The 23,738-nt window shown below is 45.1% G+C and overlaps 1 protein-coding gene across 1 annotated transcript in view; it reads left to right on the top strand.

Annotated features, from left to right (window-relative positions):
- The window catches only part of MUC16 (mucin 16, cell surface associated), a 97,307-nt gene that overhangs the window by 35,267 nt on the left and 38,302 nt on the right, over nucleotides 1-23,738 (top strand). The window contains 25 exon segments of the mRNA XM_070415979.1: nucleotides 1,045-1,217; nucleotides 1,339-1,374; nucleotides 1,870-1,994; nucleotides 2,254-2,321; nucleotides 2,986-3,158; nucleotides 3,269-3,304; nucleotides 4,071-4,106; nucleotides 4,428-4,487; nucleotides 5,672-5,799; nucleotides 5,891-5,958; nucleotides 6,406-6,578; nucleotides 7,070-7,105; nucleotides 10,322-10,446; nucleotides 10,539-10,606; nucleotides 12,235-12,407; nucleotides 13,740-13,775; nucleotides 15,147-15,212; nucleotides 16,584-16,705; nucleotides 16,800-16,867; nucleotides 17,033-17,205; nucleotides 18,698-18,828; nucleotides 19,382-19,449; nucleotides 20,196-20,344; nucleotides 21,543-21,706; nucleotides 22,008-22,075. Of these exon segments, the coding sequence (XP_070272080.1) occupies nucleotides 1,045-1,217; nucleotides 1,339-1,374; nucleotides 1,870-1,994; nucleotides 2,254-2,321; nucleotides 2,986-3,158; nucleotides 3,269-3,304; nucleotides 4,071-4,106; nucleotides 4,428-4,487; nucleotides 5,672-5,799; nucleotides 5,891-5,958; nucleotides 6,406-6,578; nucleotides 7,070-7,105; nucleotides 10,322-10,446; nucleotides 10,539-10,606; nucleotides 12,235-12,407; nucleotides 13,740-13,775; nucleotides 15,147-15,212; nucleotides 16,584-16,705; nucleotides 16,800-16,867; nucleotides 17,033-17,205; nucleotides 18,698-18,828; nucleotides 19,382-19,449; nucleotides 20,196-20,344; nucleotides 21,543-21,706; nucleotides 22,008-22,075 (2,523 nt within the window).

Raw genomic sequence — 23,738 nt, forward strand, 5'->3', positions numbered from 1 at the left:
CCCCTTATCAGAGGTATTGTTTGCAAATATCTTCTCTCATTTTTGCCTTTTTGTTTTGTTGATGGTTTCTTTTGCTGTGCAGAAGCTTTTTAGTTTGATGCAGTCCCATTCATTTATTTTTACGTTTACTTCCCTTGATTTTGGGAACAAGGTCACAGAAGCTTCTCTGAGACCAAAATTTATAAGTTTAGTACCTATATTTCTTTTTATTTATTTTATTGTTACCAGTCTTATTTTAGGCCTGTGATCCATTTTGATTTAATTTTTGTGTATGGTGTCCAATAACAATCTAGTTTCATCCTTTGGCATGTGGCTTTCCAATTTTCCCAACATTATTTACTAAAGAGGCTTTTTTTTCTCTCCATTATATGTTTTTGGTTCTTTGCAGAAAATTAGTTGCCCATATATGTGTGAGTTTATTTCTGGGCTGTCAATCCTGTTCCATTTGTATGCGTGTCGGTTTTTCTGCCAAAACCATATTGTTTTGAATATTGTAACTCTGTAGTATAATTTGAAGTGAGAGAGTATGCTACTTCTGACCTTGTTCTTCTTTTCTCAGGATTGCTTTGGCTATCCAGGTTTTTTATGTGTGGCTCCATATAAATTTGATGAATTATTTGTTATACTTCTCTGAAAAGTGCCATTGGGATTTTGATGGGGATTGCATTAAACCTGTATATTGCTTTAAGTAATATGGCTATTTTAATGATGTTGAGTCTTCTAATTCATGATTGTCTTTTTGTCTTCCTCAATTTTTTTAACAAAATGTCTTGTAATTTTCAGTGTATAGGTCCTTCACATTTTTTGTTCAGTTTATTCCAAGGTATTTTACTCTTTTTGTTGTAATTGCAAATGGAATTGGTGGTGGGGGGGCGTATTTATTTTTTCTGAAATTTTATTGTTAGTCTATAGGAATGCAGTACATTTTTGTACATCAATTTCATATTCTGAAACTTTGTTGTATTTGTTGTTCTAATCACTTTTTTGGTGGATTCTTGCAGATGGATCCTCATTGTCTCTGCCTCTGTGTCCCTACCTCTATAGGCCTGAAAGAGATGGAGCAGCCACCAGTGTGGACACAGCTTGCAACTACCGTCCTGACCCTACAGGCCCCGGGCTGGACAGAAAGCAGCTGTACAAGGAGCTGAGCCAGCTGACCCAAGGTGTCACCAAGTTGGGTCCTTACACCCTGGACCAGGACAGTCTCTATGTCAATGGTGAGCAGTGGCCACCTTTCCCTTGTGTATTGCTGAGCCCTCATTCTCCCCCTGCATGCCTTTTTTATTCCTTCCCTACATACAGCACCTTCTGCCTCTCTTGCTCTCTCTCTCTCTGCAGGTTACACACACCAGACTTCAGAAACCACCCCCCATGGTGAGTACTGATGAGTAGCCTTTAGAAGCCCCTCTACCCTACCAGGAAAGGAAGCGACAGACCCCTGCCCACATCTCCAGCTCTCAGGGAGGGGAAGGATCGGGGGACACAGGCTGGGGAGCCATTGCAATACCACACAGCTGTGAATCACTTTTGTGTTGTCACCTGAACACAGAGAAATGGCCACTAAATGTTGGTTGGGTGGATGGATGGAGGAAAACAAGTTAGCAACTGATTTGAAATAAATAATAAGTTTAGATGTAAATCGTCTTCAAAGCTGAGTAAGCTTCCAAATTGTTCCCTCCTTCACCTGCTGCTTGTGATGGTCTAACCACAACACTGTTGATTCTGGAATCAGGCCACAAGGACCATCAGCCCTCACTGTGTCTCCAGTGAGATGGCCAGTGGTCTTAGGATCATGGCCTCAGGCCCTGCCCACTACACCCACCCCAGGCCTGACTCAGTGTGGGCTCTCCTCTCCCTCCCCTGTTGCAGCCACAGGACCACCCCTGGTGCCTTTTACCCTCAACTTCACCATCACTAACCTGCACTACACAGATGACATGTGGCCTCCAGGCTCCTTGAAATTCAATACCACCGAGAAGTCCCTGCAGCCCCTGGTGAGAGCCCTGCCCATGGTGCTAGATCTGCCCACTTAACCTCTGCCAAGGACACTGATGCCAGCCCCACCCACTGTACCCTTTCCTGCTTGTTGAACCATCTACCTAAACTCCCTCCTGCCCACTGATGACAACCCCTCCCACTCCTGCCCTGTCCATCAGTGCTAGCCCTGCCCACGTTTCTCCTGTCCAACCATAGATGACCATCTTGCCCCTCCCTCTCCACCCATCAATTTATTTCCTTTGTCCTCACCCACAGCTCAAGGCCTTGTTCAAGAATACCAGTGTGGGCACCCTCTACTCAGGCTGCAGGCTGACCCGCCTCAGGTAAGACCTTGAATAGCCAGCCAGAGCAGCCTCTCGTGCTTCTAGATCTGAAGAGTTTGTTCTGCTTCTTCCTGTCCTCCCTGTCTGTGTTTTGAGAAGTGGAATTCAGGAGGTGTTTGCTCCAGGACCAGTGCTTCTTCTGACTGTGTCTCCTCCCACCAACTGTCCCAGATTCTGCAGAGCTCATCAGCAGGATTGGATCCCTAGTCTGGTCATCCTTCTGAGTTTCCTCTTCCCTCCCTTTGACCAGTGAGGGCATTTCCTTTAGGTTTTCAATTCTGTTTCCAGCATTTTTCTCAAGACAAATGTGTCTTCCACTTGCTTTAATCCCAAATTCCATCTCTACGGCATGTCTCTTATATGAGCTATCCTGGCCCCAGGCCTTAAGGATACAGGTTTCTACATTTCAATTTAATCATAATTTTCTCACCCACTGACAGTTTCTGCCTTGTAATTTAGTAATTTTTCTACCAACTGACTCTGCTCACAGTGTGAGGATGGCCTGAGTCAGTGAGCTCAAAGAATCTAAGTCAGACTTCTCACCTCTCTACCGCCTCCTCATTTCCTATGGCTCATTCCTGTCCTGCCCCCGGAACTGTCAAGACCCCTCCCTAGGAATTCACTTCATTTATTGTCACACACACCCTTCATCCACCCTTTCCAGGCCCAAGAAGAAAGGGACAGCCACTGGAGTGGACATTGTCTGCACATACCGCCCTGACCCTGTGGTCCCCGGACTGGACAGGGAGCGGTTGTACTGGGAGCTGAGCCTGCTGACGGGTGGTTTCACCCACTTGGACCCCTACACCCTAGACCAGGACAGTTTCTACGTCAACGGTGAGGGGGGTGGCCATCTTTTTTGCATCTCAGCTTGTTTTAAATCCTCCCTCTCCATTGCCCTTTTCCCTAATCCCGCCCCTTCTCACCCTGTTTCTGCACATTCGCAGGTTACACCTACCAAACCCAGACCACCACCCCTAGCAGTGAGTATTCTGAGATTCAGAAGTCTCTACAGCCCTGTAATTCCCAGACCTTAGTAAATAAAGAGTCCAGGAGTCCACTGCCTCCATGCCCCACCCCCACCTCTCCTCCAGCCTGGGGAAAATGGGGACCAGTACCCATAGAGTCTAGAAGTGGCCACCTTCTCCCTAGCATCTCCAGAGTGATAATGTTCCCACTCAAGTACTGGGGATGCTTTCTCCCCAGTTTCTGTGATGCAGGTGTCTACATCAATGCTGAGGGGCTGTGTTGGAGCTGGGTCTCCTTCTTCCCACTGAGTGGGCTCTATAGCAACAAGCTTCCAAGTTCAGACTCTCATTGGGGCCTCACATTTCAGAGGGATATGAGCAAGGTTTTGCCTCTCTGGGAAGGGAAGGGTGAATTTTGTGTCTTCCAGGTGAGTACTTTGTCTTCTTTTTAATGTATCCCAGCTGTGAGTCCAGCTGCCATCTCTCCAGTGGCCAATTTAACTTTTCATTTTCTATTTTTTATTGATTACAGAGAGGAAGGGGGAGGGAAAGAGTGACAGAAACATCCATGAGAGAGAATCATTGATTGGCTGCCTCCAACACACCTGACACTGGGGATCGAGCCTGCAGCCGGGGCATGTGCCAGACCAGGAATCTAACCGTGACCTCCTGGTTCATAGGTTGACACTCAGCCACTGAGCCACGCTGGCCAGGCCAATTTGCTTTCCTATGGAAGATGTCTTCCTTCCCCCTTCCTCACCATCTCCCCCTCTCTTTACAGGTTACACCCATTTGGCATCAGCCACCACCCCCAATAGTGAGTATTTCAGATTTCTGTGTACCTGTGACCACTGCCCTGTCCCTAAAAATAAGCTAAGCAACCAGCCAACTCTTTCCTCCTGTTACCACCCCTGCCTGTGAGGATGGGAAGGAGTCCAGAGGTCATGCATAGGAATGTGGTTAAACTAGGGGTGTGAGGAGTCACCCTTCCTCCCTACTCCCCACACAACTGGCCCCAGGATAAATGATGCATAGAGAGAGGTGCACATTTTTATAACTAGAACCACCACTAATGCCACCATTCCCTTAAGATTACAGTACACTTTAGATTTCATTCCTGGTGTTTTTTTTTCCTCAGTTCCTGTGACATCCATACCCTTCATTTCTCTGGCTCCATCCCCCTCCAGCAGGCTCACAGGTAGGAGGCACCAAATCCTCTCTGCAAAATCACTCATACTAGATAACTTCTCTCATTGCTCACTCCCCTTCTAGTGATAATAGATCGTTGTTCTTGTTGTTCACTCATTCATTTACGTGGATTTCAGGCACCACCTAGCTATTCAGGGTCCAGCTGCTCAGAATCCAGATCCTGAGTCCAGCCCACATCACACAGCTGCTACTGACCTTTGGTCCACCCACCTCCTAGCTATCATCCTGCCCCTTGGTCTCTGACCCTAAAGTCATCATCTTTTCCCAAACTTACTCTTTCTCCTCATCACCAAAGGCAGGCTCCAGACTTGACCCACCCTGTCGCTCACCTCCTGCCTCAATCCATCACCAGATCATCTCCTCTCCTGACAGAATATCTTATGATTCCTTCTTTTCTCTGCCTCTGCATCACTTGGCCTTTATTCAGGCCACCTGCATTTTTTTGCTAGGGCAGTTGTAGATGCCTCCAGTCTAGCGTGCTACAGTCTACACAGCAGCTGCAGCCTCCCTCCCGATGTTCACATAATTCCTGTCTGTTGAGAATCTTTGGATGACCACCTGCTCTATAAATCACATCCAAAATCCCTGAGCTGCATAGACACTGCCTCCCCTTCCTGGGCTCAGAGACTCCCTCCAATTTCATGTCTAGACTCCCCAAAGGCCACAGTGAAAGGACTTCAAGTTCCTTAAGTGCAACTGCTCTGCCCTCCTGTCGGGGCTTGTTCCTTCTGCTTGAGCACTTTTCCCACTTGCTCAGCTCCTGTCACCTAACTCTAACTTGAGCTTTTGGTGAGACCAGAAATGATGTTTTCTCTGGGAGGCTTTCCCCAGTCGTTGATGGTGTGTCTGTCTTTGAATGGCACATCTTCTGGCTTCCCTGCATTATAATGCTCTGGTCCCTCTCCTGGCCACAACATTAGGAGACTATGCCCTATTCATCTTTGATCCACAGAGTCCAGCACAGAGCCTCTCAACAGTAGGGCTCAATAGATGCTCACTGAATAAATAAGTGGAGGTTCCCGATGTCTTAGTAATTCCATAACGTTCTCTCTTTCAGCTCCTGCAGCCTGTGGCTGTACTTAGTCCACTGCTGGTGCCCCCTGGTTATAGCCCCAGGCACCCTTGGTGTTTACTGTGATCCCAGCTGAACATATTTCTCTTCCTCCCCCACAGTGGCCACTGCCCCCACCCTGGTGTTCTTCACCCTGAACTTCACCATCACCGACCTGCTCTACACGGAGGACATGGGACACCCAGCTTCCTTGAAGTTCAATTCCACTGAGAGGGTCCTACTGCACCACGTGAGGGCTCTTCAACGACAAGCGTCAGCCCCACCTCATGCCAGCCTACAGTCCTCAGCCCTTCTGCTCACTACCTCCTTTTCCCTTCCAGTTGCGGCTCTTGCTTGGTAAGACCAGTGTCGGCCCCCTCTTCTCAGACTGCAGACTGGCTTCACTCAGGTGAGACCCCCCAGATAGAGTGACTTATCAGGCCAAGTGGACCCTCATAATACCAGCCAACAGAGCTCAATTCTTGGACATGTCCCTGGCACTGCTGGCCTTCAGCACCCTCCATGATACCTCCATGCTTCTTTGTGCCCAGAGGTTGTGAGAATGCTCAAAGCTTAGAAATGAAGCATTGTGTTTATAGTTCATGTAATTAGAGAACATTTTGTTTTCATTGAAGGTTTTCCTATTAGAGAACTGCATCCTGTCTGCAAATTCTAATTAAAATGTTTTCTGTGCCTAATTGTGAAATGTCAGATGAGAGACATTTAAGAGAGTCCCAACAAGGCTTCGGAGCTACCCCTTCAGCATTTGCTCAGCCTACTCCCTTCCACTTTCCTCTTTCCACACCCAAAAGGACCCCCTTCCATATCCCACATCCCCATGTCCTTCCTTCTCCAGGGTTGAGAAACATGGAGCAGCCACTGGTGTGGACATTGTCTGCACCCACCACTCTGACCATGAGGGCCCCAGGCTGGACAGAGAGCAGCTGTACTGGGAGCTGAGCCATGAGACCCATGGTGTTACCCGGCTGGGTTCCTTCACCCTGGACAGGAACAGCCTTCGCGTCAATGGTGAGGAGTTAGCTACAACCGTGATCTCTCCAAGTTGGGTTTTGTGTTGCCTCCATTTCTCTAAAGCAGGGGTCCTCAAACTACGGCCCACGGGCCACATGCGGCCCACCGAAAACATTTATCCGGCCAGCCGGGTGTTTTTGCCGCCGCTGCCTGTCCTGCTTAGCAGCCGACTCGTCCCGGGCCCGCAGTGCGCATGTGTGGAATGTCTGAGGGACAGTGAACTGGCCTCCTGTTTAAAAAGTTTGAAGACCTCTGCTCTAAAGCAATAAATCATCCATCCTTTCTTCCTTTTGGTCTGGGTTCAGTCTTCCTTGTGATGAAGTAATTACTGGGTCTAGCCACCTTCAATCTCATTGCTCGGTTTCCTCCTCCTTGAATATTTTTCCACTGCCTTTCACCTCTACTTTTATCACACACAAAAATCCCTTTCCCTTAATCTTTATGTTCATCCCAAAACTCACTCAGTTCCTCTCGCCTTCTCTCTGCAGGTTACACCTTGCAAGTCACAACCATGACTCCCACCAGTGAGTATTCCTGGCCCCTATTTCCTGGGTTTCATTCCCACTTCAGTTTTGGAAAGCATTTGTTCTCCTTCACCTTTTGTCCTTGGTGAGAGAAACACCTGGAAGGGCCCCTAACACATCCCTTCTCTTTCTCCTGGGGTTCTGGTGGAGAATTCCAGCCCAGGGTGAGAAAATCTTAGACACTGACATGTTTTCCCATATCTGACCCTCACATGGTTTTCATTTTAATTTTTCTAAAACCTTACCTGGGTTCTCTTTTCTTATCCTTTCATTCATATCTTTGTTGTTATTAGAGTTTCTCAGCATCATTTTTAGTGTTTTCAACTCACTACCTTCCAGGCACCATCTGTGTTGCATACTGTATTAGTCAGTTCTGGCCGCCATAACAAAATACTGGGTGGCTCAAGCAACAGAAATTATTTTCTCACAGTCCTGGAGGCTGCAAGTCCAAGATCAAATTGCAGGCAGGGGTGGTTTCCTCTGAGGCCTTTCTCCTTGGCTTACAGATGGCTTCCCCCTTGCTGCCTTTTCACATGGTTGTCCCTCTGCACACACATTCCTAGTCTCTCGGTGTTCTAATCCCCTCTCCTTATAAGGAAATCAGTCAGATTGGATGAGTCCCCCTCCACCAGTGGCCTCATTTTAACTTAATTACCTCTTTAAAGGACCCTATCCCAAATACAGTCACCTACAGGCAGTGGTTATTAGGGTTACAATATATGAATTTGGGGGGAGGACACAATTTATCCCAAAACATATACACTCTGTCCTTTAATTCTCACTACAACCGTGTGACTTAGCTCCATTTTACAGATGGCAAAGCTCAGACTAAAAGAGGCTGCCAGCCCACACAGCAAATAAATAATAGAATCCAGAGTCCCTGTGGTTCCAAAACTTATGCTCTAACTCTCCATTATGGGTTAATTTATTTCAAAAGGCTTATTTTTGGTGCATACCTACTGTGTTTTAGTTTATGGGCCAAACTCCCTTTGCATCTGAAGCACTGCAATGAAAACATGTAGGTTTTCAATAATTAATCACCCTTGCATTAGGGTGTGTTTTCTCAAACTGTACTTGGGTCCAACTACCCTCCTTTACTTTTTCCAAACCATGACAGGCCTCTGGGCTCCTGAGGTCCAATAACAACCATCCTTTCCTAAATTATATTAGGAAAAGTAAGTTAAAGTCAGCTCCATTGACTGTGTTTTGTTTATCACTATACAGTCCTGGGAATAGTTCCTGGAGCATTATAGGAACAAGCAAATGCACATGGAGGCAACACAAAATTGATGCATGAAAAGAAGGAAGAGGTGATGAATGTAAGAAGGGAAGGAGAGAAGATGGAAGAGCAGATGGAAGGGAGAAAAGATGACTAGAAGAGAAAAGAGTAAGGAGGGAGGACAGATGTATAAAACAGATGGAAGGAAAGAAGAGGGATGGGAGGAATTAAAGATGGATGAATAGATGGAAGAAGGGGATAGGAGGATGGACAGAAGGATGCATAAAAGGAGGTGTAAATGGGAAGAGGTAAGGAAGAGAAGCACTGAGGTAGGAAGGAATGATGGTTGGAAGAATGGATAGATGGATGGATAGATAGATGATAGAGAAAGAAAGGAAGGGAAGAAGAGAAGATGGATGGATGAAAGTGAAGATGGAAGAAGGAAGGAAGCAAGGATCCATAGATGGATGAAATGAAAGATGGATGGAAAGGTAGAAGGAAGTTTGGACAGAAGGAAGCTTAAAAGGAGTGATAACAGAGTAGAGGGAAGGAGGAAGGAGGGGAGGTAAGCTTCCCCCACCCCCAGAGTTTTGTCTTAAACACTGTGCTCCTGCATCACCTACCTATTCTAGAGTCAAGCCATGGGACCACTAGTCTTACCTGTATCATATGTTCATTTATTCTACTTCTAACAGGGTCTACACAGGTTATCCCAACTATTGAACATTATATCAGCTGCCTGTTGTCCTCTGAGCCAGAGCACAGCAGGGGTGGTCACAAGCAAGATCTGGGGTCCAAACCAGATTTTCCCTCCCTTTCAGCCATGTGACCTTGGGCAGATGACCATTTCTGTGCTTTGGTTTCCTACTTTATTTAACGTGGGTAATCCTAGAACCAGATTATATTTATATTTATCCATGTAAAAAGCTTTGCTTATTAATTTTATGTAATGAATCTTCATATAGTGTTTACTCTGTACCCAGCACTGTGCTTAAGCATATTACAAAAACTAACTTGTTTAAACCTTATACTTTGAAGTAGGAACCATTATTATCTCATCTTACAGATGAGTAAATTGAGGTGCAGAGCCCTAGCTGGTTTGGCTCAGTGGATAGAGTGTCGTGTCAGCCTACAGACTGAAGGGTCCTGGGTTTGATTCCAATCAAGGGCACATGCCTGGGTTGTGGGCTTGATCCCCAGCAGGGAGCATGCAGGAGGCAGCTGATCAATGATTCTCTCTCATCATTGATGTTTCTATCTCTCTCTCCCTCTCCCTCACTGAAATCAATAAAAATATATTTTTTTAAAAAAAATTGAGGTGCAGAGAGGTTGGTTATAGCTGCTAGGATTTTTAGACTTTTTAAATCGATGCACAGAAGGTTGACATACCTGGTTGTATTGGCAGGAGAGATGATAGATGATAGATAGGTAGATAGGTAGATAGATAGATAGATAGATAGATAGATAGATAGATAATAGGTAGATAGATAACATCAGTGTATAGAAAGATTAATGATAAATAGATGAGAGATTAGATCTATCTCCTGCACTTACAACCAGGTATGCCAATCTTCTGTGCAGTAGTTTAAGGAGCCAACAATTCTCATAGACATAAATATAGACTTAGATATCTATCTATCAAAAGGAAGAAAGAGAGAGACTGAGGCACAGGGAGACAAAGATAGAAATGGGGAGCAGAAAGAATATGGATAAAAACACCAGGGGTCATTAGTTCCCCATCAGCGTGGCAAGTTGGAGACTTCTCCTGTGAAAGTAAAAAGCCACATTGTTTCCTCAGAGCCCTCCACTCCTGCATCTGGGTAGAAATGTCTCATCTTGATGCCCCAAAATCATTAAGCCTGCTCCACTCACCGTTGGAGTTGTCTCCATTAACAAGTGACCCTCAGGCTAATCAGGAGAAGGACATGGGCCCCATGAATCCCTAGTCATTGGGCCCCCCAAACTCCCTGCAAGCCTTGGCTCTCCTCCCATCATAGCTGCGGAGATCATTGAGGAGCCTTTCACACTGAATTTCACCATCGACAACCTGCACTACACAGCGGACATGAGCCATCGGGGCTCCCACATGTTCAACATCACAGACATCCTCATGCAGCATCTGGTGAGAGACCTGCTTACTCCTCCCACCTCTCCATGACCCATCACAGGATTGTTGCCCACCTTTGACCAATACTGGCTCTCCTTCCTCTCCAGATCAGCTCGTTGTTCAGGAAGAGCAGCCTTGGTCCCCGATATGCAGGTTGCAAGGTCACCTCGCTAAGGTGAGAACACCCCCCTCCATAGCCCACCACCAAAGAACATGGGCCTCTCTCTGTGGGGCTGCCCCTGGTTGTGGCAGGCTATTCGGGGGGGGGGGGGGGGAGTCTTTTCTGCATCCATTTAAAAAGTATCACATTATTAATTTTTTATATTGTGACAAAATACATATAGACACAAAATTATCCATTTAAACCATTTAAGTGTACAATTCAGTGGCATCGATTACATGCACAATGGTGTGCACCCATCATCACTACCTAGTTTCAGAACTTTTCATCACCCCAAGCAGAAACTCTGTACCCATTGGGCAGTTATTCTCATGTCTCTGGATCAGTTTTTGTTCTGTTGGTGTTTATGAAGTACTTCTCAGTTGGTATTTTAATTAAACTGACATGATAGTACAGCACCTATGAGGCAGGTAGTAGGTACCACAGTGGCACTTCCTCTTCCCTCATCTAGTGGAGAAATCGGACAGGAATCAGGAGAGTGAGTATTGAAGTAAAGTGCTTGCAAATGCGATAAGGTGATGCAAAGCATAAATAAGTAGAGAGTCACCTTCTCTGTGGAGGTGACTTCTGAGCTGTGTCCCAGAAGGATTTGGCCATGAAAACTGTTCTAGGCATAGGGGACAGCCCATGCAAAGATCCTGTGGTAGAAATGAACTTGGTAAGTTCAGTGAACAGCAAGGAGGCCAGTGTTGCTGGAGCAGAGAGAGAACAGGTTAGCGAGAGGGAGGAGATGAGATTTGAGATATCTACACCATGTAGAGCCTTGAAGGAAGTTGAACTTTTGTAATTTTGGTAAAATACACATAACAAACTTACCATCTGAACTATTTTAAAGCATACAGTTTGGTAGTATGAAGTATATTCACATTGCTGTGAAACCAGTACCCAGAACTTGCAAAACTTAAATTCTGTATCCACAAAACAACAACTTCCCATTTCTCTCTACCCCCCATCTTGGCACCCACCATTCTGCATTCTGTCTATATGAGTCTGACTACTCCGGGTACGAATAGAATTATGCAGCCTTTGTCTTTTTGTGATGCTTATTCAATTACCGTAGGTCTTTAAGGTTCATCCATGTTGTAGCATGGCAGAATTGTCTTTCTTTTTAAGGCTGAATAATATTCCACTGCATGTATAGATCAGATTTTGTTTATTAATTCAGTAGGACTTTGAATTTTACATAGAACAGGTAACGTGCTAGGTGCTGGGTGTTCAACACGACAACAATGAATTACACTGTCCCATCCCCTGACCTCATGGAGGTCAACGACTGGAGGGAACAGGGACAACTAATACATGCTCACATACTGGATGAGCAGGGTTGCAATCACAGAAGAGGTTCCTGACCGCCTGGGAGGGTTCTCTGAGGAAGGGGAGGTGCCTAAGTTGACACCTGAAAGATGACCAGGAAAATTGCCCAGGTAAGGAAAGAAGGGAAGAGACTTCCAGACAGAAGTCACTGGAAGTGCAAAGATCCCAAGATGAGAATGTGTGGCCAGGTAGAGAAACTATAAAAGGTTCAAGAAGGCTGAAACACAGGACCTAGAGTGTGTAGTTACCACAGGTAGAGAGGTGCCAAGAGAACTGCATCCCCCAAAGGTGAACCTCTTCTTCCCCAGGTCTGTGAAGAATGGCGCCAAGACAGGGGTGGACTTTCTCTGCACCTACCGCCAGCCTTCCAGCGGCCCAGGTCTGCCTGCCAAGCAGCTGTTCCATGAGCTGAGCTGGCAAACCCACGGCATCACAAGGCTGGGCTCCTACTTTCTGGATAAGGACAGCCTCTACCTCAATGGTTAGCAGTTCTCAGCCCATTCCACTGGGGCCACCCCCTAACTCCAGAGGATTCCCTTTTACCAGTTCTCTAGGGAAAAAGTTGAGACAAGCTCAGGTGTGAATCTACTCCACACTGATTCTTCTCCCTCACCCCACTAAGCTGGTCCTTGATTAAACCTGTTTTACAAAAGAATAAACTGAGGCCTAGAAAGGTTAAATAATTTGCCCAAGTGGGTATAGCTTGAGAGTTGACCTAGGTCATAGTCAGCATCCAATGCCAGTCTTTCAAGGAGATTCTTGGGGAAAGAAAATCATACATCTATCTCCCCTCCCTACTCTCTTCTCACCCTTGCCTAAGGATAGACTTCTGTTCTGGGTGGGACCCTATACCAGGAAGGAGGGAAGGCACTCTGAGCATCTAGGAGGCCCAGGCTTCCGACACACTGGCCATCAGCCTACAATCCAAGACGTGACAGCGTTTAAGAGGGTGACATTCATCTGGTGTTCTGAGAGACAGAGCTTGGCCATAGTAGGTTAATTGCAATAACTCAGCTTCCCTCCTCTATCTACAACCTGGAAATTATACTTGGCAACTAACACTTCCTTATCACCATGGCCCCATCAGGTGGTCAGGGAGACATTCTGGTCATTTGTGACTCCCACTTTAGCAAGGAGGGAAATGGAGCTCAGAGGAAGGAGGGGACCTGCATACACGCACAGTAGGTTTATGGCCAGTCTGCATCTTGATGTTCTGAGTTCACATCTGTTGCCTTCACCTTGGCCATTGCAGGGCCCACTTTTGGATTCCCCCCCTTTGGAAACTGCATAACCTATATGCTTCATTTTGTTCACTCACTCAGCATTTACCAAGCATCTGCTGTAAGCCAGGCATCAGGGACAAAGGCTACATGCACAACCTGACATCATGTAACCTTCAATGGGACAGAAACTGTTTTGTTCACTGTATGTTCCCCAAATGTAATGGAACTTGGCACATAGTAAGCCTGAATAGCTATTCATTGGACAGAGGGATAGATGGAGGGAGAATGGAAGGGAAGATGGTGGAGTGTATGGATATGGAATGGGGGGGGAATAAATGTATGAACATAAATGTGTATCTTTTGTTGGGGGCACGCTGGATAGGAGGATGGGGAAGGGTTGTTTTTAATGGGAAGATCAAGAAAGCCCTCATAGTGGATATGACATTTGCATCTCATCTTAGAATATGCCTCGATGTTCACCTTGTACACATAGGGAAAGGAATCCAGGCAGGAGTCCCACATGACTCAAATGCATGGAATACCTGGGATTGTTCTGCCACTTCCCTTATTTGTGACTTGTTCATTTCCAGGTTATAATGAACGTGGTCCAGATGAGCCTCCTACAAGTATGTATCTTTGCCTCTAGTGCTCATTTTAGACTTCTTGGTTCTTGAACCAAGCTTTTCTCCTCACTGACAAAGGGAGCTTGCCCTAAACCCAGGCCAGTCTTCTGAGTAGGGCCAACGTGTCAGTGGGAGGAAGAATGCTGAATCCTTGGCCTGTTTTTGGACCTTTTTCCATGATAATGGCCTTCTAATTTCTCCACATCCCTTTGGGTTAGAATAAGAAATTTTAACAAGAATTCCCTACAGGGATGGGGTTGAGATCACATAGTAACTTTTAGTTCATGCCTCCTGAAAACAAAATCTCTTACAGGGGCCCCACGAGGGGCCTCAGCATCAAACTGCAGACTCTAGGGGGCTACTCAGTGGTTAGGCAAATTTGCCCATGAACTCATCCAGTGGTTCCTTTGTTTATCTTTTAACCCATCTATTCTTCTATTATTCCAGTTACCCCCTCTCTCAAATGCCTTCTTTTCTCCCTCTTTCCCCTTTTCCCAACACCTCCCTCCTTTGATCCTTTCCTTCCTTCCTTCCTTCCTTCCTTCCTTTTTTCATTCTTTTCTTCCATTCATCTATCCAGACAATCATCCTTCTGCTTATTTACCTGTGTCTATTCTTTCCATCCTTCCATTCATCTCTCCAACTCTACTTCTTTTTTTTTTTAAATATATTTTATTGATTTTTTACAGAGAGGAAGGGAGAGAGAGAGATAGAGAGTTAGAAACATCGATGAGAGAGAAACATAGATCAGCTGCCCCCCGCACATCTCCCACTGGGGATGTGCCCGCAACCCAGGTACATGCCCTTGACCGGAATCGAACCTGGGACCTTTCAGTCCGCAGGCCAACGCTCTATCCACTGAGCCAAACCAGTTTCGGCCCAACTCTACTTCTTTATGCTATTCTTCTCTCCTTTTTTACTATCTGTCCACTCAGCCTTCTGACCATTCACCTGTTTGTTCTTTCCTACATCTGTCCTTCCCTCCTGTTTTCCTTCCATCTCTCCAACTTCTATTCCTTGTCTTTATTCTTCCTGCTTTCTCTTTGACCCTTCATTTGTTCATTCTTCCTCTGTCCATCAGGTATCCCATTTGTCTGTCCATTTTCTGCCCGCCCATCTATCCTCTTTGTTTAGTCTGTCTATCATTCACCTGCTCTCACTCTCTTGAATTCATTTCATTTACAGGTTTGCTCACCCCTATACTCACACAGTTACACCTTTCCTCACTCTCATTTATGATACACCTGTGAGTGGTTTTCCTAGGACAACTTCTGCTGGAGTCCATGAGACTCTGATGGAACTTTCCCCCTTTGTCGGGGGGGGGGGGGGAGGGCGGGGATATCTGTCCCTCACTGATGACTGCCTTTTTTATAGCTCCTGAACCAGCCACTACAGTCCTGCCCACTTTGTTATCATCTGTGCAACCAGAAGCAACCACAGGTATTTGATGGGGCCCTTTTCCTTCCTAAGAGAAGCTCTCAAGCCCCACCAGACAATTGTCATACAGGAACTGGTGAGCTAGGCTATGAAATTCTGGTTTTAGGGCAACCAATTATACCAACAATTCAATTTAATGCCTAACCTCATGGAGCCTCCAGGCTTGTGAGATTAACAGACCATTATAACAAAAGGTGGGATGTTTTGGGAAGAAGCATCTGGTACAGCCGTGGGCAAACTACGGCCCGTGGGCCGGATCCGGCCCGTTTGAAATGAATAAAACTAAAAAAAAAAAAGACCGTACCCTTTTATGTAATGATGTTTACTTTGCATTTATATTAGTTCACACAAACACTCCATCCATGCTTTTGTTCCGGCCCTCCGGTCCAGTTTAAGAACCCATTGTGGCCCTCGAGTCAAAAAGTTTGCCCACCCCATCTGGTATAATTTGAATGGGAATAGCTTTCTGGTGAAAGTTACCCACACGGAGCCTTTAAGAAGGAGTAGGAATGCTCTAGTTGAGTGATGGCGAACCTTTTGAGCTCGGCATGTCAGCATTTTGAAAAACCCTAACTTAACTCTGGTGACATGTCATATATAGAAATGTTTTGATATTTGCAACCATAGTAAAACAAAGATGTATATTTTTTATATTTATTTTATATATTTAAATGCCATTTAACAAAGAAAAATCAACCAAAAAAATGAGTTCACGTGTCACCTCTGACACGCGTGTCATAAGTTCGCCATCACTGCTCTAGTCAAATAGGGCAGGGAGAAGGAGATCACCTGGTAGAGGGCATTGATCAAAGGGTCAGTAGGCACAAACAGCATAGTGTAGTGAAATTGAGAGGGATTTCATTTACCTGAAGTATAAAGCTTAATATGGAGTAGATGGATAAATGAAACTGAAATATTGGTAAGAACAAGATTAGGAAGGAACTTGAGTGCCAGGTCATTATAAGCTTGAACCTAATGCTGAAGGCCATAGGGTGTCATGGATGATATAGAGCAGTGGTGACTATAGTGAAACTTTCATTTAAGAAAATTTCTACTACTATTCAGTGTGGAGAACATCTTTTAGACAGGGTGTCTAGTGTGCCTGCTGGGGCATTGGTCTAGGTGAGAGAAGGTAAGAACTGGGCTGGGAGAAGATGGAGAGAGATGATGTATGTGAGAATCATTCACATGTGGAGTTGATAGTACTTGGAGGTGAGATGAGTAATACTCATATTTCTGAGTGTTTCTGATGGTTTTGACTTGACCACACCAGTACCATTGGAAAAGAAGATAACAGATTATCATGATTTATCATGATTACAGGACTCAGGCTGGCTTTCAGTGACTGCCATCTAACCCCTTCTCTTCTTACAGTTCTGTTGTACAACTTGGAGACCCTCACACTCAACTTTACCATCTCCAACCTCCAGTATTCAGTAGACATGGGAAGTGGCTCAGCCTTGTTCAACTCTACTCAGAGTGTCCTGCAGTACCTGGTGAGACCCTGGTCCCAGCAGCTCCTGGTCGGGTAAATCCCACCCAGCCTCTTAGCCAACCCTCCTGCTCATCCTCTTCCTCCTTCCTCTCCAGCTCAAATCCTTGTTTATGAAGAGCAGTCTGGGCCCCTACTACTCAGGTTGCAGACTGATCTCCCTCAGGTAAGACTCTTTCCTGAGCATTTGCCATAATGGCCACTTGTGGTGACCACCCCCTTTTCAGTCTTCCCACCGACCTCACATTAGCTTCTCCATCTTTCTGGCCCCCACACCCAGCAGTTTCAGGATCTCTCTCTTTCTAGAGTTCCCACATGCCTCTCTCCCCAGGCCTGAGAAAGATGGAGCAGCCACCAGGGTGGATATCATCTGCACCTATCACCCTGACCCCTTGAACCCCGGGCTAGACAGAGAGCGACTTTACTGGGAGCTGAGCCAGCTGACCCACAGTGTCACCCAGATGGGTCGCTATACCCTGGTCAGGGGCAGCCTCTTTGTCAATGGTGAGTGTTTATCCTGAACTTGGATTTACAGTGTTCATTACATGTCTTTGTTTTATTTTATTTCCTCTTTAAGAAATCAGTCTAAGCTCAGGCTGGGAGATACCCTCCCCAACCTCCATGGGGAGGGTATTTTCTATTATTTCTGGTAAAAACATGAAATTCTTTAATCAAATTAATATAATACATTTTAATGCAAAATCAAAATTACAGACACATAGTATCTAAGCAAGGGTCCTCTAAGCCAGTTGATCTCACCCAGGGGCATTTCTGCTCCTCCCCACCCCCTCTTCCCCCCAGTAGACACTGGGCAATGTCTGGAGACATTTTTGATTGTCACAACTGAGATAAGGTGCTACTGGCATCTAGTAGACAGAGGCTGAGATGTGGCTAATATTCCTTCAATATACAGGAGAACCCCACCACCAAGAATCATATAGCCCCAAATGGCAGTAGTTCTGAAGATGAGAGACCCTGCTGTCCATGGTCCATAGTCCCTAGAGAGGCAGCACACCAACACTTATCACACTTCACTGCAAGTACTTGTTTTATTGTCCAACTCTAATCAGGATTTGCCTACTGGGACGCTAGATCTTAGTTCTTAATAAGTTGGCACATTGTGGTACTCAATAAATGAATGAACAAATAAAAGATGAGAATATCAGCCCCTCATCTGTAGGTATCTGCTGCAGTTCCCATTCATTCATTCAGCAAACACACATGTGTGACAATTCTGTACCAAACTATGTGTTGGGTGGATATGGAGATAAAAGACACAGCTTTTGTCCCTGGAAAACTCATGGTCAAGTGAACTAATGATTACTTAGGGACACAAAAATGGCAGCAACATTATATAACTGGTTGCTATGGGATGAGAGATGGGAGGGGACAAGTCAAGAAAGGCTTCCTGAAAAATATTATGTGCCCAGACCTGTGTTAGATCCTGGGGCATGACAAGAACAAGATAGATGGGTGGGTTCCTACTCTCCTGGAGCTCGATACCTTTGGGCTTCTGTAACATGAATAAGAGTTTTCCAGGAAGAGGGTGGAAAAGCATTCTACAAAGTGGTAACTGCATAAGCGCAAACATAAAAACTCAGCTTAGGAGAATCCCTGTAAAACTCCGAGTTTCCCCCTCTTTGGGTGACTTTCCATTTGGGAACCCCCACAGTCCCCAGGGGATAAACCTCTGTGATGCCATGCCTCCATGCTAAAAGTTGAGCATCTTGCCTGGCCTGTGTTGCTCAGTGGTTAAGCATCAACCTATGAACCAGGAGATGATGGTTCAAGTCCCTGTCAGGGCACATTTTCCAGTTGCAGGCTTGATCCCCAGTAGGGGGCATGCAGGAGGCAGCCAATCAATTATTCTCTCTCATCATTGATGTTTCTCTCTCTCCCTCTCCCTTACTCTCTAAAATCAATAAATATATATATTAAAAAGAAAAATAATTGTTGAGCATCTTGGCATGTCTTTTTTTTCTTTTCATGGCCCTAGGCTATGCCCCACAGGATTTATCTATTCAGAGTGAGTACCAGCTAAATTTCCGCATCATCAACTGGAACCTCAGCAACCCAGACCCCATGTCCTCCGAGTACACCTCCCTGCTGAGGGACATCCAGGACAAGGTGTAGTCTCTCTCACCCATCTTATATCTCCTTGCTCTGGGTACCCCTCTCATTCTTCTAACTTACATCTATCTATTAACTCAGTGATTCCCAAAGTGGGCGCTACCGCCCCCCCGGTGGGCGCTGCAGCAATCCAGGGGGGTGGTGATGGCCACAGGTGCATTTGGGGGCGATGAGTAACTGCTATTAAAATTTTTAAAAAATTAATTTTCAGGGGCTGAGTAATATTTTTTCTGGAAAGGGGGCGGTAGGCCAAATAAGTTTGGGAACCACTGTATTAACTGATTGTTTCAGCACTTCACTTTACTCAAGTTTTCTGAGTTCTCTCAGTTTCTGGAGGCAGAACCGTGTCTACCTTCCCCATTCCCAGATGAGCAAAGTGAGGCTCAGAAATGGGTGTCTGTGCTTTCAGTCACACAGTGAGTTGGGGGCAGAGCGAGGATTTGAACTCAGTTCTCCCTTGCTCCAAGGCCTGTGTTCTTTCATTGGCTCCAGTGGCTGCCTCCAGCCCCTAGGGACCTCTCTCACCCACTCTCCCTCCCCTTCATTCTAGGTCACCAAACTCTACAGAGGCAGCCAGCTAGGAGATGCATTCTACTCCTGCCTGGTTACTGACTTGAAGTAAGTTGAGGAGATTGGAAGTCTCGGCTGAGTTGGTGGCTTTTGCTCTGAGCTCCTGTGGTGTATCTTGTTCTGAAAGTCCTAACATTGTGCCCATTCTCCCCACATTCCTGTCAGCTAATCCTACCATCTCCTTCTATAGGTTTTCAGGGATGGGTAAAGAACTAACCTCATGGGGCTACCAACCATCAGTATCTACCACCTTCTCCTCTTCTGGACACTTTCAACCAGTATCATCTCAATAATAAGATTTACCGTGGCCAGCCTCTCTGCTGAGCACTTTCATGCATGATCATCTCACTTAATTCTCATCACAGCCTCATAAGTGTATACAATGATTGTCCCCATTGTTCAGATGGGAAAACTGAGGCTCAGCAAAGTAAACAGCCCACAAACTGTCCAAGTTGGGATTGCACCCAGTCTCTGAGTGATGGGTGGAGGAACTAGGAAATCTACACAGTAGAGGAGGATCATGAGGCATATGATTTTGAATATTGAAGTTGAATATTGAACTTTGAATATTTCCTAACTTAAGTTTCTTTGTGGGGATAGTTGTAATAATACCTTCCACCACAGTGATGATAAGGGAATGTGTAAGTCACTTCTTAGAGATGCCTAGTAGGTGTTCATTATTATTACTGTTATTGCTTTTATTCTCAACTCCTAAACACCTTTCATAAAGCAGGAACTCAGGGGACACGGCTGGTGTTGGATGCTGGCTGAGTCCCCATGGTCTCTGATTCTAGGCTGGGCTCCGTGACAGTCACCATCCAGGAACTCTTCTCCTCCAGTGTAGACCCCAGAATGGTGAAACAAATCTTTCTAGACAAGACCCTCAATGCTTCATCCCACTGGCTGGGTGCCACCTACCATTTGGCAGATATTCAAGTGACAGGTACAAGATGGGGAACTGGTTTCATGGCTTGTGGAGATGGGCTTTGAGGAAGGATGGGTCTTCTCAGTAGCAATGGAACTGATGTAGGCTTGGGAGGGAAAAGTGTTACTCTTTTGGAGGTTCATGTTGATGAACCATATTCATGGCCATGGATCATCCAACATGAGGCAGAAAAGAATATGCAGCAATTGTACACCTCCCCACCGACCTTATCCTCCCCATCCTCAAAGGGATGCTTATTTTTACACAAATTTAGAGGGTCCTGAGTTGCCTTTTTAGGCCCTCTGTGAGTCATTTATTATTCATTCATTCAACTATTATTTAATGCAAGTTAATAGGTACTGATGATGCATTGTGAAAATTTCTATAAAGGGATTTCAAGAGCCTGTGGGAACCTCAAGGAGGGACACATATGCCAGTCTTAGAATGTTTTCATAAGGAAGTGATGAAGAAACTAAGGTGTGATGGAGAACATGACCTAGCCTGTGGGGGACATGGGATAAGTAGTTGTGCTACATGTTTCTTTAACCTAGAAGATAGAAAAAGCATGGCATATTTGGGGACGCTATAAGAGGTATCTTGTGGCTGGTGCATGCACTTTGACATGGGGAAGGTGACCATTGAGGCTAAAGAGGTGGTCAGGGACTTTCTTGGGCACTGGAATGGTTTGTGGAGGAACATAAAACACTTTGAGTTCTACTTTTGAAAGCTCGTTTCCTGGGTGCTTTGTGGAGAATGGATTGAGAGAGGGAAGGAGACTGGAAGCAGCAAAAAACATTAGGAGCCTCGGCCAACAAAGGTGTGTGACAGATGCCTGCTGGGTTGGTCAGCACCTGCACTTGCCAGCTACACCTCAGAGAGGCCCATTCTACTCTCCCAGACATCCTAGGGAACTCCAGAATTCTTGATGGAAAGGGGGTTGCACAGGTAGATAAATGAATAGATTCAAAGTGGACAGGTGGATGGAGGATCTTCTGGAGCCCATCTTAAAAAACCCAGTTCAGGTCACATTACCAGCAATAAGTAGACTGGTTTAAATGACCTCTTGTTAAATCCTTCCCCACTGGCTTGGTGCCACCTACCATTTGGCAGATATTTAGTATTGAAGTTGAATATTGAATTTTGAATATTTTGAATTTTGATTATTTTGAATATTTCAACTTCAGTATTGGAATTTTATATTCTCTTTTTATTCTAGAAGTGGAGGCATCAGTTCATCTGCCAACAGACAAACCAACAAGCAGTCCCAGCCCTCAGCACCTCCAGCTGAATTTCACTGTCACCAATCTACTCTATGTCCAGGACATAGGCCTACCAGGCACCACCACACACCAGCGGAACAAAAGAAGCATGGAGAATGCGGTGAGAATGCAGTTGTGTCCACTCTCTTTCCATGTGGAGACTGGCCTATAGATCTACGTAGTCAGATGGTGACTTTCATAACAATTCATGAATACCAGTTCTTATTCCCATTTTGCAAATGAAGAAATAGGCACACATGTAGCTAAGTCCTACCCTGGAACACAGCCTTTTTTGGTACACATACCTTCACTAGTCTTTGTTGAGCCAAGAAAAAAAACAGATGGAGAAGTTTGCTCAGTGGCTGAACATTCTCTGAGAAAGCCTGGGGTTCTGATGAGAGAAACTTTACCCTGTCTTTCAGCTCAACCAGCTCTTCCGAAACAGCAGCATCAAGAATTATTTTTCTGACTGTCAAGTTATAGCGTTCAGGTGAGTTCCAAATCAGGGCCCAATGCCTCTGTAAACTTCTCTTTTACATAAAGGATATACGATCTTCTTTAGGTAAGAGAATCCCTGTGCTATAATCTCTCAGTTCCTAGCTGTTACAGAAGAGAGCCCTAGGGATATAGAACTGTTACTTTAAAAAATAGCCTCACTAGAGATGGAGGTGCCTGGTTCTGGGGTCCATGGGATATGGCTTGTAGAAAACATTTCTTTAGAAATCAGCTCCTGAATCCACAGCCCATACAAGATGGGGGCTATTATGAGATGGCTTAAAATTCAGCAGTCTGATCGTGTTGTCCAGTAGTGTAGCCAGACTACAGTTAAGTTGTTATACACCTACTGAAATATTGTTCATATACTATTCTGTGTGTTTATTTCTCAGACTTTTTTATATACAGTATTACATCATCTGCAAAACACAGTTTCGATCACATTTTTATGTCTTCTTTTCCAATCTAGATGCCTTTCATCTCCTTTTCTTGCCTAATTGCTCTCATTAGAACCTCTAGTACAATTAACATAAGAAATGAGAGAAGACATCCTTGTTTTGTCCTTGGTCTTAGAGGAAATTATTCTGTCTTTTACCACTGACTATAATATTAGCTGTAGGTTTTTTGTGGGAGTTTGTTGTGTGTGTGTGTGTGTGTTGTTGTTGTTGTTTTTGATGCTGTTTGTCACATTGAGAAGGTTTCTTTTTAAAATCTCCAAGTTGTTGAAGGTTTTTTTAAATCATAAAAGGCCTATTTTGTGAAATTCTGTGTGTGTGTGTGTGTGTGTGTGTGTGTGTGTGTATTAAGATAATGGGTATTTGTGCTTTATCCTATAACTATGGTGCATTTCATGAGCCAGTTCTTAATATACTAAGATAACTTTTCTCAGGTAGGGATTAGTGATTAAGATCTTTTCAAGTCTTTCCTGGGCGTGCATGCAGACCTGTACTCTTGCGGCCTTCTACATCCCCTCAAATTCATTGGAGAGTTTCAAAGCCCACTGGAGACATCTCATTCTTCCAATTTTTATCTTAAGTTTTTGGCTCAGCTCTTGGCTGCCTCAACTAATATTGCTCCCTCATTCAGCTACAATGCAAAAACAGTTACCACTGATTGTTTTTAGGAAGTTCCCTGGGGATAGACCTTCCTTGCTGAGGGGATATTTCAAGGGGATGCCACACAGGTCAAATAGAAACAAACTGGGATGCATCTTTTGGGGAGCTCCAAACCCAGGATGGCTATGTGACTGTGTTTTTCACAGTTACATAGTTCTGAGACTGATGCATTTCACAGTTCCTGAGGACACTGTGAGCACAGAATGGGAACAGTGCAGGTTATAATGCCACAGCGCTTACTCCCTCCTAACTAAACACGCCTCAGATGGTTGCAAGCCTTTGGTTCATTTCTGTACTTTTGAAAAGTTTATATTAACCATTTTTATTGTGTTCTCCTTGTTTTTATGGGTTTTCAGAAGTCCTTACTCCCAACATTTCACAGATGTTCTCCTTGTGGCTATTTGTTTTGAATTAATTATATTACATTACATGAGGAACTCAATTCTTCACTCACACTCACCAGCCACATTTAAGTGCTCAGCAGCAACTTGTGGCTAATAATGATTGTATTGGACAGTGTAGACACAAGGTTTACTTCATTGC

The sequence above is a fragment of the Myotis yumanensis genome, unplaced genomic scaffold (assembly GCF_028538775.1).
Source record: "Myotis yumanensis isolate MYYU_CA2020_CCGP unplaced genomic scaffold, mMyoYum1.0.hap1 SCAF_5, whole genome shotgun sequence".
Classification (NCBI taxonomy): Eukaryota; Metazoa; Chordata; class Mammalia; order Chiroptera; family Vespertilionidae; genus Myotis; species Myotis yumanensis.